Raw genomic sequence first — 19,944 nt, 5'->3', positions numbered from 1 at the left:
TGGCTAAATCCACGTGTTATCTTATATTACATTATGATCCCAAGTCATTAATAGTAAGTATGTACTTATTTTATGCAACCGAAGTTTAAAGGAGATCAAAAAAGGCGAGTGGTGCGTAACGTGAAGCGTGTTTTCATAAAGACACCACGAGTATTTTTTTGTCTCAGTTAAACACCGTTGCATACAATACTTTTTATACGACCATACGCTTAGTTTTTAATAGTTTTCTAGAATAACTTTCGTGAAATTCACACTGTTTCCTGTATTTTGACGCAATGGTCGCATGCACTACCAGCGCCCCTGCCAGGTCCCGAAAACCAGCCCACGACCTCCGCGCAGTAACGTTATAACATTGCGTTGCCATGGTTACAGAGCCCAACAATGCTTTTTCAATTTTTTCGTTACTGCGTGGGTGCACGGGAAGACGGCGGGGGCTGGCTTTGAGGAATACTTTTATGCAGGGTTTTAAAGATCTATGCACGACCCGTAAATGACGAATAACAAGTTCGGGAGTGGAAAATAGTTATTTGTTATACAAGGGGGCAAAATTGTATTTTAACGCCTAGTGTGGAATTGACAAACGAGCAAGTGAAAGGATTCTATAGTTGAACCACGAGCGAAGCGAGTGGTTCGAAAATAGAATTCTGAACTTGCGAGTTTTTTAACACACGAGAAGTAAAATACATTTGCACCCGAGTGTAATACAAAACTTTTCCCCTCGCTACAGCGAGGAAACTACAACGCCAAAAATGCGTTTATCGCTGCTTCCAGTAGTTCCACAGGTGGTAAATCATCTTTATTACTAGATTCACCTACTTTTATCAATTTTAAAGCAGTTGATTTGACTTTATTCAAGGTCAAATTACTTTACCCACTAGTGGATAAAATGCGTTTTTACCCGCTAGTATTAAAGGACAAAACACGTGTTTCCGAGCTAGTGAGGGAAAAAATAATAAAATCATGCTACTTAGAATATGGACATTTCATTGAACGGTTTGATTTCATTGTTTACAATTTCTATTGACGACTGCTTATAGGATAAATGTTATCTAAATAAAACGCATACCATCTAAATAAAGTTAAATGTTAGGATTTAAAGGATAAGGAATTGGGAATTTTAGAAATAATACACTGTGTAACTGTAAACTTAACATATCTTTTAATTCCTTACATTTGAAGTACACAGCCATATTTGCCATTATCCATAAAAACGTATACGTTAAAGGTAGTCAAATAGTTTATATGTATAACGAACTGCATAATCTGCAACGGGCATAACGTAAAACCATGTTAAAATCTGAGTAAATAAATAAGTCAAATAACAGTTTAACATACAATGTTAAGATATAAAAATAAAACACTTCTCATTGAAAGAACAGGCACATTGTTAACCTAATGAACATACAAAATTAAAAATATAATTTTTACTATTATAGTTACATTTGATACTTTGATGGAAGCACCATGGATTTATCCTAAATAATTATTTACAATATTAACCTAATTTAAATTAATTAATATTGACATATTTGTACAAAACATCTAACGGGACTAAGTCCCGCAAATATTGATCTAAAATAAAGCATTGATCTTGTACTCAAAGTACCATCACATTTTTAAATTACGTCAACAATAAATGCACAATCGAAATCAGCTCTTAATAACGGAGGCCGAACTACCAAAATGCTGTGAGTCAATACTGAGACAGTAATGTCATACTCAACCAATAAATTGGCCAGACTTTACTAGGTAATTTTCTAGTAATATAGCCGATAAAAAATCTAAATTTATTCATTATAGTCAGAACGAGAATAAAATACAATCATAGTATTTTTATTCACTATCTCTTTTAATGAAACGTTACAAATGTTTCAAAATGATAATTTAAAACTAGACCTAAACGTTTTTATTTAAATACCTAATACTGGTTCAGTACGATATTACTTAGTGAGAACTTGTTACTAAAATGTCATTCTAAAGGCCTCTAGTTCGAAGAACTAAGGTACAATTTTCATTGCGCAAATTAGCCTATATTTGGTGTTCACTTAGTTTGCAGCGTGAGCGAAGCGATGAGTTCTTGGAAGTCTGTCACGTACCAGGACGCCCTCCTTTTGACCTCCTCTCTTAGGACATTGCCACCAAAACCTGCAAATAAAAAATATATTTGTTAGAAACACTAAAAAAATTCATAATCGCCTAGAAATTTAGAAAGTTCAATACAGCAAAATAAAAGTCAAAAGTCAGTTGTCTCGACGAAACTATACCAACTGGCCAAAAATTCAAATTTATACGCATAAAAATCGAAACAAAAAACGAACAGACTATATAAAAAGTCTTGTTTATGACAAAATTGTAGTAAATAGAAGGTGTTCCACTACAAAGTATTTAAATGTAACTTACAAGGACCAAATTACATTTTGATACATATAAAAAAAATAGTTTTTGGCAGTATCGACAGGGGCGGCTCACTCCGCGATTCTTTCGCCGAGCTACAAGTACATGACGACCTTCGCGCGACGCAATAGAACTCAATGTCGGCTGCTCGCGTGCGGTCCGTTTGTTAATGTAGGTAAGAATTATGAAAGGCGACATGTTGTGAACATCAAAGCAGTGAGCCTTCAGTACTTGTACTATTAATACTATTATATATTCTGTGGTATCGATTAGACCTTAAAACTGTCTTGAAATTTGTAACTCACCAATAAAGCCGTCGGCAGGCGGGCTAGCCTCAGCATCAGTGGCACCATCTCCGATCATGATGACCCTCTGGTACCCGAACTGTTCCTTTAGCCGTCTGATCACGAGCCCTTTGCCGCCTGATCGGGAGGTGGGTTCGTTCTCGTCGAAACCAGCGTATTCTCCTGTAACAAGACAAGAAATGTTGTTAATATTTGTCTATGACCTGTCATTGATGCAGCGTATACATAGAATACTATAATAGAGGTTATGAAAAATAATTAACAAAGAGTTTTAGCCCTTGGAATTGGCTGATACATTTTAGATTTGGCTATCAAGTCATTATAGTCCCTGCTCGCTGAATAGTCACATAAATATTGAAATCTTACGACCGATTGCACCAAATTGTCTCCTACTGTTAAAAGCATTCGCAAAATTGTATTACATGGGAAGTTTCACAGTATACCAGCAGCGGCTGGTCCATACAAGCCGATTCCCACCGGCTTGCCTAAAATTGATTACTAGTAAAGTACCTTAATGTGTTGGTTGGTTTGTTTTGCTCAGTGTTGCCTAGCAGAAATTTTTACTAGCCGCCACTGCAGTATACCGCCGTGGCCCGCTGGATGATTTTATCAATTTTTCAAATAGGGTTGATCATACTGACTGGCACTTGATATATTACGTTGATATCAAAGACATATGTAACTCCGTATAGACGGATAATAGTTATTTGTTATACAAGGGGGCAAAGTTGTATTTTAACGCCGAGTGTGGAATTGAAAAACGAGCATGTGAAAGGATTCTATAGTTGAACCACGAGCGAAGCGAGTGGTTCGAGAATAGAATCCTGAACTTGCGAGTTTTTTAACACACGAGAAGTAAAATACATTTGCACCCGAGAGTAACACAAAACTTTTCCCCTCACTATAGCGAGGAAACTACAACGCAAAAAATGCGTTTATCACTGCTTCCAGTAGTTCCACAGGAGGTAAATCATCTTTATTACTAGATTCACCTACTTTTATCAATTTTAAAGCAGTTAATTTGACTTTATTCAAGGTCAAATTACTTTACCCACAAGTGGATAAAATGCGTTTTTACCCGCTGGTATTAAAAGACAAAACACGTGTTTCCGAGCTAGTGAGGGGAAAAGTATTTTCTTGGACTTAAACGTACCTCAAAGTCATAGAGAAAAAGGTACGGTGGCCTAGATGGCGTTACACCTTTGGGGAACGCTCGGCTAGATGGCTCTAATATTTGATATTTTAACACATATCAAGCTAACAATATGGGCCAAATTGTCAAAACTGAGGTTCAAAAATTTTAAGCTTGTGTCGAGAGATGGCAGTCTTTGCACTGTGATTACATGTTTTACTTTGACAGTAACTCTCTATAATACTCGATCCTCTTTGGTTGATATCAAGCCATAATGATAGATGATATTTGAGAACAAGTACCTAGTGTGAAGTACGTATAGTAACAGTTGTCTCTGACTGCGTTCTACGCCAAACCAAAACAACAAAGTCGAGCAATTCGTCCGTTTTTATCGCGATAGGCCAGGCTACCACGGGTCATCGAGTCATCGTCACCGGCACGCGCTCATCTCGTGATAGATAACTGCACTTTAGATAACAGTCGACATGGGTACTGAGGAAAAGTTGGGCTAATCGTGTAGGTAAGTAATTTAGGGGATTTTAAAAATGTAAATTAAGGCTCAGACGGTAATCACAGTATGAATATGTTATGCACTTTATCCGACTTCGCGATATTTTTTTATTTGCCTAGTTTTCATCTGATCGATGAAATAAAAAAAATTGAAAATAGGTATAGGTACCTTCGGTATTTAACCCTTCGTCTGTGTCTGTCAAAAAATTGTCATAAAACAATTAACTTTGATATATATGTTTTAAAGTCCAACGCCTTATGTTAGGATCCTTATCAAACACAGACGAAGGGTTAAGGAGGGTAAACAATCTAACCTAACAGTGTCTTCTACAGGATGCCATTCTCAAAGATAAAGAAAAAAATTCCGTTAAAAAAATGGAAATACCTTTTACGAAGTTGCGATATGATTCCGAGAAAAAATAGGAATAAGGACGAGATAATAGAGAGTGCGTCATTGGTAAACATGCATACTTTACTTATTTTTCCAATGCGTCAATATCACTACTTAGTACTTAGATATCGTCGCGGATAATCCAATACCCCGTAACTGACACAGTCGATACAATCCAAAATTCGAACAATGTTACACTAAAATAGGACCTTACAAATTGCGAAATGTCGTTTCTTCGTATTCGCGCAAAGTCACGAAAATTTCATATTCCAAGTATAGTAACTAAATAGCTGCGAGCAACCACGCTCCCTACAGGTGTTCACGGAAGACCAGCGTCGGGTACTACTCCAGTAGGACCGGGCAATCCGGGCATTATGCTGAGTGTTCACCTTTTTCAGTGTAATTACCTACAGTTGCTAGTTATGTCTTCTTTTTTTCCTCTTCTCTTTGTGTATGCATTGTATCTGTGTTTTTATACTGAAATAAATTCTTTATTCTAATTCGAAAATACGACGAGAAACTATGAACTACATCTGTACTGCATTTGTTAGGTACGCTGTATTGTATTGTATAATTTGTATATCACATTGGATGTCCTTGCAGCGATATTTACTTAGGACATACACAAGTGTTCACAATACATCATTCATGCAAGATAAACGTTCATTGTGAACGTATGCAGTTTCTAATCATCACTACCGGTTGAACTAGACTACTGATAACCCCCATCTTTGAGGAAGTGTCACGTTTATTTCACTAATTAAAACGTGAATTAAAACATATTTAGTTGGAAAGACATAAGTACTTATACTTGAAGTACTCGTACTTATAAGACATATGTAACTTCGTATAGACAGCTACAGTCTAAGAAAAAAAGTAAACTCAGAACCATAAAAATAACCTAACCACAAAATTAAAATTTTGAAAAAACCCCCGACCGCGACATAGTGGCCCGTTTTCATGAAACATGGCTAAGAACACTCCCAACTCAGCTTTCAGACAAAAAAAAACTAAATCAAAATCGGTTCATCCGTTCGAGAGCTACGATGCCACAGACAAACACACACACACACACACAGACAGACAGACAGACAAACAGAAAAACAGACAGACACGTCAAACTTATAACACCCCGTCGTTTTTGCGTCGGGGGTTAAAAAAGGTACGGTGGCCTAGATGGCGTTACACCTTTGGGGGACGCTCGGCTAGACGGCGCTAATATTAATAATATCAAGCTAAGAATATGGGCCAAATTATCAAAACTGAGGTTAAAAAGTTTTAAGCTTGTGTCGAAAGGTGGCAGTCTGGCGGTCTATGCACTGTGATTACATATTTTACTTTGACAGTAACTCTCTATACTAGTAGTACTTGATACTCTTTGTTACAAGTAACTACATTTGATACAAGTTTGGCCATGCGAAGAGCTTATTCACCACTGCCGCTTTAGACTATCGAAATTATTACTTGTATCTTAGGCGGTCGAGGTGGTGTAATGTGTACAGGTTATCAGATCAAGATCCGGGTTAGATTCCTGGCTTTGCCGCCAGTGAACTTGGTCGTTTTTTCTCTGGTGTATGATATATCTTTCAGTTTACAAATTGTTACCTCTAGGTTAATAAAATACAGCCAACTTATTCTACAAGAGTAAACACTTAACTCGTTCTAACTTCATAAGCAGAGGGCGGAATTGCTCATGGCAAAAATCAAACGTCAATAGAGTTGGAACGTTAAATTTTATCGACATTTTCAGCTATCGATAAAAACAGTCACCTTTTAAATTTCTGCCTTTATTTGACCTCTGATTAGCTATTCGACCATTTGATTTTGACCTCTTTGACTAGATTAAAAGTAAATTGTATAACATTTGACTTCCATTTTTGTCACTAGTCCTCTTGCAAAAACGTTTGAAAAAAAATGGTTAATCTAAAACGAAAAACAGTCAACAAATGGATAAAGAAGTATCCTCGTCTTACTTACGACGAAAACAACTCAATCAGTTCTTCTCAATCAATCACTCAATAATTTCAGTTCAATCGATAGTCGATAAAATTTAACGTTCCAACTCGATTGACGTTTGATTTTTGCCATGAGCAATTCCGCCCTCTGTTCATAAGTATAAAACTTCATAAATAATTATTTTGACATTAATGTATTTATCACCTTTTCTGTAACCTATGTTTAACAAAATAAAGAATTGAATTGAATTGAATTTGTCTAATAATGAAAAAACAACTATAGATGACGTTTTCGAGTTTGAAGCAAGAGAGAAGTTTTTGAAGTGTGCTCGAGTACAAAAAACACAAGTAATCAGTCAGACCCAAGAAAAAATAAAACGTAATAACACATAAGTTGTTTGTAATATAGCACAAACAGCTGTATTATGTGACGCCAGCATAAGGGCAAGGGTTAAACACACCCACGGGAGTGCAAAACATTTGCAATAACATCTTAATTGGATTTTATTGGTACGACATTACGGAGTGTGACTGAATGATATTTACTTTTGGAAACCATCAAGGGCATACATCGATGTTTCATTTGCCACGGCTCATGGGAGCCTGGGGTCCGCTTTGGCAACTAATCCCAAGATTTGGCGTAGGCACTAGTTTTTTACGAAAGCGACTGCCATCTGACGACTACGAAGCGACTTTCATCTCTATGTACATAATAAATAAGTAAAAGTTATTACTGAAACTCGATAGTATTCTGTGTCATTGTAATAAATAAAACTGTTGTTGGTTCACTTTTGAATAAAAATTAACCTTTATTCTCATGAGAGAGAACTAGACCGAATATATTGTCATTGACATCATCATGATCATGAAATGTCACCATTGGCTGATAAATAAGTCTTAATAAGGCAAATGGCAACACTTTAATAGCTTGTGACGTCACACGGTAGAAAAACAACCAGGGGGCGCGGCTGCCGATAGCAACAGGCGATCAAACTGGTTACATCAGTCCTGGGGGGTTACCATGAAGTGCTAAAGCCGTTCAGTTTAGGTTGAGAGAAAGGGACGAAGCTATAGCAGTTCCATAGCTCCGTCCCTCTCTCTCAACCTAAACTGAACGGCTTTAGCACTTCGTGGTAGCCCCCCTGATAGGTTATCTGCGTAGCTACAATGGAAAATTTAGAGGGTAAAAAAAGTTATCGTTAAATTAGTGTAGTTATATTACTAATAATATTGGAAGTAAACCGTTGAAATAAATACATAAAGAAATTTATTTTATACACGAATAGGTACCTAGGTCACATAGGTAGGTAGGGTCGCTTTTCGGTGAAGGAAAACATCGTGAGGAAACCGGACTGATTCCAATAAGGCCTAGTTACCCTTCGGGTTGGAAAGTCAGATGACAGTCGCTTTCGTAAAACTAGTGCCTACGCCAAATCTTGGGATTTGTTGTCAAAGCGGACCCCAGGTTCACATGAGCCGTGGCTAATGCCGGGATAACGAAAGGAGGATGACGATGACACGAATAGGTACATTTTAACCCATAAATGCATAATGATGTATATATGCATCATGCATTTATTGACTGTATTGACAGCATATCAAAGTACAAATTTGAATAAATCTTTGTCAAGGTCATGCATTTAAGGGTTAATGGTATCAAATTATGTATTAAGGTGTCCTTTGACCCGTCTTCGTTACGGTATTATAGTATAAATATTAACTGTATGTGGTTTTATTATGTTTATTACATCAGTTTGTCATTTGTCAACTATTTGGAAAATGAGATTTTAATTACTACCTCAGTACGTACGACCTAGCACAACATACTACATACAACAGTCAACGAAGTGAAGTATATATACATAGTAGTCGTACTAACCAGATCAAGCTAGCGCCTAGAAAGCGCAAAGGAAAAACTATTCCAAGTGCCTTAACGGTCAACCTACTTTAGAAATCACATCTTGGCCACAATTTATGTCCGTAGAAATGATGTCGATTTCAAGATAATTTTTAAAAAAAATTGTCAATCCATACTAATACTATAAGTGTGTGTGTCGTTTGTTTGTCCGTCTTTCACGGCAAAACGGAGCGACGAATTGACGTGATTTTTTAAGTGGAGATAGTTGAAGGGATGGAGAGTGACATATTAGGCTACTTTTTGTCTCTCTCGCGAGCGAAGCCGCGGTCAAAAGCTAGTACTCTATACTTTTAGATATTTAAGAACGTGAATAAACAATTTCTCCATTTTCGGGTAGTTAAAACATTGTCGGGCAAACAACCATTTACAAAAAGCAAGCGTATCTGACACTGAGCGACCTGTAATGTTTTCATTACCCTTGATTGGTGCCTTTTTAAGGTAGATGGTTCACATTTATTTAAATACTAGCTTTTGCACGCGGCTTCGCTCGCGTTAAATTCGAAAATTGCGGAATTTTCCATACAAACCTTCACCCCCCATTTTAGAGAAGTGGGGGGGTTAGAGAGAAACAAAAAGTAGCCTATGTCACTCTCCAGCCCTTCAACTATCTCCACTTAAAAAATCACGTCATTTCGTCGCTCCGTTTCGCCGTGAAAGACGGACAAACAAACAGATACACACACTTTCCCAATGTATAATATTAGTATGGATCTAAAGATACAGATTGCAGAAAATTAATCGTCCATATTGTAATAACAAGTGATACCTTTTTCCTAATAATGTAATTTATCATTTAGATAGGAAGATGTGAATGTCAAAACAAGATCGGCATATAAAAACAACTTGTTTGTATCATTTAATGCGTCAGAGTTATTTTCTTCGTTTTGTGATTTCAACTTATCTGATTTCTTTGCGTGGCTCTATCTATTGTTGCTACTTCGAATATGATGATACTATATGGTGCAGTGAGCTGCAACATTGCATGGATAAATCCATACTAATATTATAAATGGGAAAGTGTGTGTGTCTGTTTGTTTGTCGATCTTTCACGGCAAAACGGAGCGACGAATTCACGTGATTTTTTAAGTGAAGATAGTTGAAGGGATGGAGAGTGACATAGGCTATTTTTGTCTCTTTCTAACCCTCCACTGCCCTAAAATGGGGGGTGAAAGTTTGTATGAAGCATTCCGCAATTTTCGATTTTAACGCGAGCGAAGCCGCGGTAGCTAATTATTAATAAATTCGTCATGCACATCGTCAATGACATAATTTCCGGAAGTTAAAATTTAGACCCCATTTCAATAAAATTACTTTTATGGTTTGTACTTTTTAGGTTTTTAGGTTAGGTCTTTTTCTTCTTTCGCAATTGAAGTTATTTTCCAACTTAATTTATTTTTAAACAACTACTGTATTTATTTTATCATTAGACTCTTGAAAATTTACAATATGGCTGGAATCGATTATTCATAAATTGCTCCACTTTGTCTCATTGACGATATCTGTTGACCCAATTCGATGTTATTTTACATCTCATGTATAAAACCTTAACTAACCAACTAAATAAACTTTATGTCTATATAATAAAGTTTAAAATTGACAGTCAACAGTAAAGATGGTACTTGTAAGCACACATCACGACGAACCAACTCGAATGCGCTTTGTTTACAGTGATTGCATAGATATGGGTTTTATCAGTCAAAAACCTTCAAAGATTGGATGTTTATCATGTAGGTAGATTCTTTCCAACGGTATTAAGACTATTAAGACAATAATATATTGTGCAACAAGGGAGGTAATGGGGATTTGGTCAACAAGTGTCAATAACTCGCGACAGCCGCAGGCAAAGAAAGAAAGTGGAAAGGACTCACCATTAAAGTAGAACTTGAGTCTATTGGCGAAGATATTGCTTTGGGAATATTGAGCTGTGCAGCGACGGGCTCGATGAGACATCTGAAGCCACCGGACACGAGGTATACTTGCACGCCGCGCTCCTGAAGTGTCTTTACTAGTTGTCTGTAAAGATAAATAAAATAAATCAAACATATGTACTTTTACGACTAGATTTCACCAAAAACGAAGAAAAAAAGAAAATTTCGTGACGTCGGAGAAAAGGTAAAATCATGATATTTAATCGCGTTTGATCTGTTCGGCTTTAAATATTTTACGAAGAAGTCTTTTAAATATGTACTAAGGTTAAGGGTTTGTAAATTAAAATCAATAATAAATAATTTAAGATATTTAAATTTATTTATTTACTTTAATTTAAGATATTTCAATTTAAGATAGAAATCTCAAAAAAGACCTGTTTGCGTTATCGCCGATAATACTCCAATAAACCTTTGTCTTTAAGTTAGATAAGATTAGATAAAATATTTGACTATCATAATCATAAAATATTATATGCAATACAAATCCGGAATTAGGTTTGGTAAACAGAAAAACTGATTAGATAATACCAATTATAACTTCAGAAAAACATGCGTCATAGACAAAGAGTCTTTGTACACCTTTATCTATTTATTTTTTATTACATATGGGAAGTAATCTATCTCATATGGCAAAGCAAGGTAGATAACTGGCTACTAGAACACACTAGAAAAAACGGAAGTTTATAAAAACAACACAGTTTAAAGAGGTCGGTAAACAAACAACTAGATAATTTTTTTTTTTTTATTTATTTAGAACACAAACAGTCGTAATATACATCATACATAGGTGTAGTACATAGAGTACCTACAAAAAACTGAAAGTAATACAAACAGACCTGGAGGTTCATAAAATACATATGAAGTTAACTTAAAACAGTAGGTATGTAGTTATAAAACAGCGTAGTACATAGTATAATAAATACAACGTAGTTCAAAAAAGAAATGCAACACATACAATTACGATTCAAAAAGCATCAATAAATACAGACATCAAGGAATACCTATTGTTTACTATAATAAAGTTATTTAAAAAGTTTACGTCGTATAATGCGGTAATAACTGGATATATTTACAAGTGGCACCGGTTATATAGCTGATATGTTATAATTGTGTTACTTTGGCCTGTGTCGGATGATAATTTCGTGGCAATGTGGGGTTTGAGTCGGTTTTAAATGGGTTTCAACTCTTGACCTGGCGGTGTTTCCATTGCAAGTACGAGTGCGGTCTGGCGCAGTCGGTAGTGACCCTGCCTGCTACGCAGCGGTCCCGGGTTCGAATCCCGGTAAGGGCATTTATTTGTGTGATGAGCACAGATATTTGTTCCTGAGTCATGGATGTTTTCTATGTATATAAGTATTTATATATTATATATATCGTTGTCTGAGTACCCACAACACAAGCCTTCTTGAGCTTACCGTGGGCCTCAGTCAATCTGTGTAAGAATGTCCTATAATATCCTATCCTATAATGTATGGGCGCCAATGTAACGTGAACTCGAGCTTTGCAAGAATAATATTTAGATAGTGAGCACACTTATACAATTGTTTTTTATGCCTTCAACTTGCGGGTATTTGGTAACTATTGGTAAGCGATTAAAATGATATAAAACACATGATCGAACCTAGTCTGACTACGACCAAAATTATCGAATTTGTTTTCGTAAAGTTAAGATAGATAAATGATTTATTGTCACAACATTGGTCGTTACAATCTTTACTTTATAGAACATACAACAACAACAACATACAATCACGCCTGTTTCCCATAAAGAGGTAGGTAGAGCACATGAAACTGCTATTAGTGCCACTCTCGGCAAACAAGGGGTTGAAAGAAAACTAAACTGTGACATTTCAGTGATAGGTTGCCAGCCTCTCGCCTACGCCACAATTTACCCCATATCCCACAGTCGCCTTCTACGACACCCACGGGAAGAAAAGGGGGTGGTGAAATTCTTAACCCCTATATCTCTTTACTTTATATCTTAGAATTACATGCAACCTATACAATATGAGAAAAAATACCTTACAATCTACGTGACAAGTGGTCAGTCTCAGCTTTGTGCTGGAGCCCCACCTTTCCGGCGTGGTTTCAGCGCTGGTTTTCAGCCTGCCCGGCTTGAGGCGGTGACACAAGACGCCTAAAACTTAAAAACCTGTTGTTTGCGACCCGAAAACTTATTTCTAAACACTTCAACTGACGTAAGCAAGCTTATGTTTATGTATTAGTAGGTGTGTTACCAAGTCACGATGAAAATAACTAACTACTAACAGTTGTTTTCACATTGACAAACAACCTATATTAGGTACGCTTTTTAATGCATGCCGGGTCTGTCCAGAAAGGAACATTCGAGGGCGCCCTTTTTAATATGTACTACATTTTTGGAGATTCTTGAGTTGAATAAAATATATTTATTTAAACCAAAGACAAAAGTTTTACCATTTCAAATACGTTCAGCGGCTGTATGGAAGAAAATAAAGTTTATGGTTAAAATCCGTAACACCAACGTTTATGGTTAAAATCCGTAACACCAAAGTTTATAGTTATCCCGTAGGTAAGTTTACACTGAACTAAAGAGTACACTTACGCTATTCCCGGTGTGAGATGGTTCGGGAAAGTATCAACGAACTCTCTGATTTGGCTGACGCTCGGCCTGATGATATCTAATCTTTTCTTCAGAGCCTCCTGGAAGGTCATGCTGCCACCCATAGCTTCAGCCGTTCTGAAAAAGAAATGCAATATGAAATAATCTAATTTACATCTGGCTATTTAACTTTAAATACCGAAGCTGGCTTGCTGTATATTATCTAAAATCACTTATTCAGCAATTCCTGATAAGTTTGTACATTTGGATCACGTCTCCGATTTGGATAAAAATTGGTAGGCTGATAGAGTCCATGATGCTGAGCAAGATCCACTAGGTTCCCCAAAATGTCCTAGGTTGATTGTATGAAACTTTCCTTTTTTGTTACCGAAAATGTATAAAAATCTGGTAACAAAAAAGGAAGGTATCATACAAACTACATAGGACATTTTGGGAAACCTAGTGGATCTTGCTCAGCATCACGGACTGAGTCTTGCTCTGCTCCAAATGTACTTGTACATTTGGATAACGTCTCCTATTTTGGTAAAAATTGGTATTCCGGTAAAAAATCCTAAATCAAAGTTCATAATAGTGCAATTCCCGAAAAGTTTACAATCTATGCATATACTAATCATTGCAAAAGATAGTTGGGTTATAAGAGGGATTCCACAAAGAAGGGCTTAAAGTTGAACCTGAAAAGCAGGTCTGATCGCAACCAGTTTTTACGCATTGCCAAAATTTGACCTACGCTTACGAGTGCAACATCCAAAATGGACGGAGCCAATGCCAAGAAAAAAAGGAAAGTACCTAAATTGCATAATGTATATGTAAGGTATATGTCCGAGTGTTCGTCGCTTAAAACCTTTTAAACTTAAGCCTCTATCCACAGAGGGCGGTAGGATGTTATGTTACCTCTCGCAGAAGGAGACAGCGGAACGTGCGCGCGAGAACGACCCTGACGCGCACCCACTCCGCCGTCGACGGGCTGGCGGCACCCGTGCCTAAACGCCCACGCGAATGGGGGTGCCTGCCCAACTGGCGCCCAAACTGCATGCGGCCAGTAGGCCGCCCGCCGGGGTGTACGTGGTGGAATGCTTATAGTGACCCTGCGACACTCCACCCAAGGCGGAGACGGAATTCGTTGGTGGTTTTAGACGGTAGTCCTACATTGGTTAGTCCGTCATCGCCACTGGTCCCCCGGACAAGGTGGCATGCGTAAATGCATTTCCCCAACGTTAAAAAAAAAAAAAAAAAAAAAAAAAAAAAAAAAAAAAAAAAAAAAAAAAAAAAAAAAAAAAAAAAAAGGATGTTATGTTACCTACCAGTGGCAGCTGGTGAAAATATCTGCTACTGAGCAAAAATAAACTTTTCTTTACATCAGGTACTTTACTAGTAATCAATTTTAGGCAAGCCTGTGGGAATCGGCTTATATGAATCAGCCGTTGCTGGTACCTACTCGCCATTCGCATGTTATGTAACTTGACAAATAAATATTTACTTGATTTTATAAACTGATGCAGTAATATATTTCGTAATACTGTTCTATTTTTATCTCTTAATAAGTTATATTTAGAAGCACGATTCGGACCGGATCGGAGGTTAATAGTTATTTGTTATACAAGGGGGCAAAGTTGTATTTTAACGCCGAGTGTGGAATTGAAAAACGAGCAAGTGAAAGGATTCCACAGTTGAACCACAAGCGAAGCGAGCGAGTGGTTCGAGAATAGAATCCTGAACTTGCGAGTTCATTAACACACGAGAAGTAAAATACATTTGCACCCGAGTGTAACACAAAACTTTTCCCTTCACTATAGCGAGGAAAATACAACGCAAAAAACGCGTTTATCACTGCTTCCATCAGTAGTTTCACTGGTGGTAAATCATTTTTATTACTAGATTCACCTACTTTTATCAATTTTAAAGCAGTTAATTTGACTTTAAATATTCAAGGTCAAATTACTTTACCCACCAGTGGATAAAATGCGTTTTTACCCGCTGGTATTAAAGGACAATACACGTGTTTCCGAGCTAGTGAGGGGAAAAATAATATTTCGTATCAACATTTACTTACAACGTGATATTATCTTTATGGGCTATTTTGTGCAATCTAGACAATGGCGCTAACTTTGTATAAAACGGTTTTCTGCAAGGTGTTATTTAAATAATTGAAGAAATAATTAAGTGCAAAAAAATATGTCTCCTAGATTTTCTACTTCTTTTCAAAATAAAGGACGTAAGCCAGGGCCCTACGCGTTTAGCATTTTCAATTCAGTTTTTTACGTTAATATTTCTTATTATACCTAATCTAGTAATTGTGGCGCCTATTACCATATCATGGCGAACATATTATAGAATTATCTGCAAAGGCAAATACAATACAATACAAATGGTTTATTCGGAGTAATATGGTTACAAAATGGTCATATACTAGATAGTTCTACATATTACACCTTTCCAGGCGTGCGAATTTTAAACAGTCAAGAATTCAAAATAATAATAGGCATAATTATAAGATTAAAAGCTTAAGATATGCTTATCAATATTATCAGTAAATAATCAATTAAATTCACATGACATTGACTTTGTCGTCAACCGTCAAACATTTGTACGATTAATGTCAAGTACAGTCAAGTGCAAAAATACGTATCGATTTTATCCGCTCAAAAATATGTACCGAGACCTTATTCCGCCGACATAAAGTGCTATGGGACATATTTTTGATAAGTTGTACGCACCCATATTTTTACACTTGACTGTACGATATAAAATTATTCGGCGTATTTATTTACAAATGTTTTAAGTTCAATATGATGTCGCTCTGGACCGCGTAAAGTGTAAAGCTCTTGTGTTGGAGAGCAAGACTCATTTTCAGTCATCGCGCCAACAAAATAAATTAATAAGATCAATGTAACTTTCACTTCACAATAACATAATAAAAATATTGGTTGTAAAATGAATACTTACGTAAAACGTTTTATTTTTAAAACAAAATAACAAAGAATATCAATGAAAATAATATTTACTTACCTGAGAATAATCAAAGAGAAGGATAAGTAAAACTGACTATTAATATTCGGCACGATGAAGGTTCGTCTATCTAAATTGTGATACCACGTATCTGTACATGTAAGTTCATAGTTCAATACACAGTCTACGTGGTATTACACCTAGAGAGACGAATTAAAGCACAAGCGTAGCATTTAAGATACTTGTTATACCTCAGTTCTATCACAGAATATATAATAGTACAAGGTTCTATGTAAGGTTGTTTGTTCACGTCAACTAACCTTTTCTACATGGCGTCAATTGACTGCCGAGATATTGAAGCACTAACTGCTACAAGATGTTCTGCTGGGAAGATATGACGCCAAAGACCAGACAGGTACTTCAGGGCACGCTGTTCAAAGCCAAATGCTACTTACAATCTCTTAACTTCCTCGCCATTGCCGCAGAACCTGGCCAGCTCATCAATGCCCTCATCTCTGATGACTGTTGAGTCTACATCGAAGCAGACGCAGTCAGCAGTACGGAACAGCTCCTGCACGCTCTGCTGTCGGGACATGACGCTGAAGACCAGAAAGAGGTACTTCAGGACACGCTGTTCAAAACCAAATGCTACTTACAATCTCTTAACTTCCTCGCCTTTGCCACAGAACCTGGCCAGCTCATCAATGCCCTCATCTCTGATGACTGTTGAGTCTACATCGAAGCAGACGCAGTCAGCAGTACGGAACAGCTCCTGCACGCTCTGCTGTCGGGACATGACGCTGAAGACCAGAAAGAGGTACTTCAGGACACGCTGTTCAAATCCAAATGCTACTTACAATCTCTTAACTTCCTCGCCTTTGCCACAGAACCTGGCCAGCTCATCAATGCCCTCATCTCTGATGACTGTTGAGTCTACATCGAAGCAGACGCAGTCAGCAGTACGGAACAGCTCCTGCACGCTCTGCTGTCGGGACATGACGCTGAAGACCAGAAAGAGGTACTTCAGGACACGCTGTTCAAAACCAAATGCTACTTACAATCTCTTAACTTCCTCGCCTTTGCCACAGAACCTGGCCAGCTCATCAATGCCCTCATCTCTGATGACTGTTGAGTCTACATCGAAGCAGACGCAGTCAGCAGTACGGAACAGCTCCTGCACGCTCTGCTGTTGAGACATGACACTGAAGACCAGAAAGAGGTACTTCAGGACACGCTGTTCAAAACCAAATGCTACTTACAATCTCTTAACTTTTTCGCCTTTGCCACAGAACCTGGCCAGCTCATCAATGCCCTCATCTCTGATGACTGTTGAGTCTACATCGAAGCAGACGCAGTCAGCAGTATGGAACAGCTCCTGCACGCTCTGCTGTTGGGACATGACACTGAAGACCAGAAAGAGGTACTTCAGGACACGCTGTTCAAAACCAAATGCTACTTACAATCTCTTAACTTCCTCGCCTTTGCCACAGAACCTGGCCAGCTCATCAATGCCCTCATCTCTGATGACTGTTGAGTCTACATCGAAGCAGACGCAGTCAGCAGTACGGAACAGCTCTTGGACGCTCTGCTGCGGGGACATGACGCTGATGGAGACCAGGGAGAGGGTCTTCAGGGTCGCCAGCTGCAGGTTGTTCTTGATGCTGTGGAAGAGGATGACTTTTGAGGAACACTGGACGAAGTATTTCGCTGAGAAATGTCTGGTTTGCACGATTGTTTTTTTTTTTTTTTTTAAGAATGTTTCAATTGTTTTTATTCTGATATTAGCTCGATATTACAAGTATTGAACTATTTTATAGAAGAAAAAGGTAAACTATGTGTGTTAGGAGTTCAATATTTTATCCGTTGATAATTTAACACAATGATTGATTACTTAAAGTGTCAACTATTGGGTTGTATTTCTTTAATTGGGTAACAATTAATAACTATTGTATATCATGATGCAATTCATAATTTTACGTCGATAATTCGTTCACACGATTAGATAGTAAATTGGAGGGAAATATAAGTTAATTATATAAGTAAATAAGTAATTATGTAAATATATGTTATTTGTAGTAAACAATACTACCTACACTAGAAATCGTTTGAGAAGGTTGTTGATTCAAATGCTTAGACACCTCGACGCGACGGTACACAAATAGGTAAACTAAGAACTATGATAGAAAACCCAAACTTTATACCTATACTATTTGCACACGACCGGTTTTTTATGGTTAATGACCGTGTGCAAAATGTGGTTCACCACTTTATATCGGTCCATCAATCATTTGTGGTTAATCACAACAATTTGTTCAATGATAAATTGATCATATCTATTTGCATCAATACTGACCATGTCATATCAATTTAAGTTTAGGCACCATCAGTTCACTACCCCCGCAAGTCTCATTAGTGGAGAACGCACGAACACAGTTTGAATTATTTCGCAAATCTAAGTTATGATCCCTCCACTTCAGATCAAATAATAAATATTATTAGATAATTATTAGGTAAATAATATTTATTATTTATTTTGATCTTAAAAATATATTCATGTTTTAATTATGAAGGTATAAATAAATATTCAAGCCATGCATTCTTTTTAAAAACAAAATACGAACCTGTAGAGTGCCATGTTGATTCTTCAAAGTTTCAAGACGCAATGAACAGAGTCGTTACACAGTTAATATCTTGGCGTAAAGGTCAGACCAATAAAACAAATATAGTCGGGGATAACGCGAACACGCCTCCGCCAAGTTTGATATCATACAGTGCAACCATCCTTCCGTTATCGCCTTATATCCACATGCCTCCCCAGATAAGCTGGTGATGCGAGCTACAGAACTACTCTCTGAGAGCTACGTACTATGAATGACGTCAAGCTCACAACTTCAATTGAAAGACAGTGTGCCAGACGAGAGTCGCGTTCGAAGTATGGGCGCGGAAACGAGAGTTGTCTCGCTCACTCGCGATAGAAGCCTATGGAATATTTGTGGCAGCACTTGTTTTGCCAATTGCGTCGGGCGCAAAAACAATAAGCGCGTGAGTCGATGATAAGCGATTGTCTTATGAAAAAACAAAATTAAAATTAGTACATTAATGCGTGTTTATTAGGGTGTAGCAACAACAGATACAAACATATGTTTTTCTCAAAGGAGTTCCCTATATCAACGCTGGCGGGGGGTACTGTTAGCCATTATCAATAATTATAACACACAACGGACGTGCATGCTCAATAACAGGGTCAAGGAATGATGAAAGCTTTACGACGACATTTCTAACGCGACAGCAATTACGTGCGAATGAAAAGTCCCATCGCTGTGTCTCGCTCCAATGTATGTCCTCCGCTCCCCGCTCGCGCTTAGACCTATGTCGTGGCTGAGCTGTTACGACAATTTACTAACGGCAATTCGGAAATAGACATTAGTTAATGAGACTTAAATACTTATTCAACAATTTAATATAGGGCTACTGTAGTTTTTTTTTTTATTATTAAAGTGACAGTAACTTGTAAGCTCGCCCAGAAGGATGATTTTCCTTTGAGTTTATTTCTCACTAACTTGTAAGAAGGATGATTTTCCTTATTTCTCACTCTATTATCTTTTTTTTTGAGGCAAACGAGCAGACAGGTCGCCTGATGGTAAGCGATCACTGCCGCCCATGGACACCCGAAACACCAGAAGTGTTGTGTGTTGCCTGCCTTTAAGATGGGTGTACGCTTTTTGATAAATTGAGCATTAATCTTACACAAATGTTACATCTAACCCTGAAATCACCAAAAAATAAATGTCTAGTTCAAGCCCTGATGGAGGTCAGTGGGCCAATTTTGGTAAAACAATTGAACATAGGTATAGAATTACTCT

The 19,944-nt window shown here is 37.4% G+C and overlaps 1 protein-coding gene across 1 annotated transcript; it reads right to left on the bottom strand.

The window, feature by feature from the left end:
• Window positions 1–1,136: 1,136 nt before the first annotated feature.
• On the bottom strand, window positions 1,137–18,936 carry LOC125230127 (phosphoserine phosphatase). The gene is given in 7 exon segments (XM_048135162.1): window positions 1,137–2,145; window positions 2,700–2,861; window positions 10,474–10,512; window positions 10,515–10,618; window positions 13,118–13,252; window positions 17,542–17,742; window positions 18,703–18,936. Coding segments are annotated over 7 exon segments (759 nt in total). The 5' UTR covers window positions 18,717–18,936; the 3' UTR covers window positions 1,137–2,041.
• Window positions 18,937–19,944: the final 1,008 nt, after the last annotated feature.

The sequence above is a fragment of the Leguminivora glycinivorella genome, chromosome 10 (genome assembly GCF_023078275.1).
Source record: "Leguminivora glycinivorella isolate SPB_JAAS2020 chromosome 10, LegGlyc_1.1, whole genome shotgun sequence".
Taxonomy (NCBI): Eukaryota; Metazoa; Arthropoda; class Insecta; order Lepidoptera; family Tortricidae; genus Leguminivora; species Leguminivora glycinivorella.
Note: the sequence above shows the minus strand (reverse complement) of the source record. Positions and strands in the feature narration are given on the sequence as shown.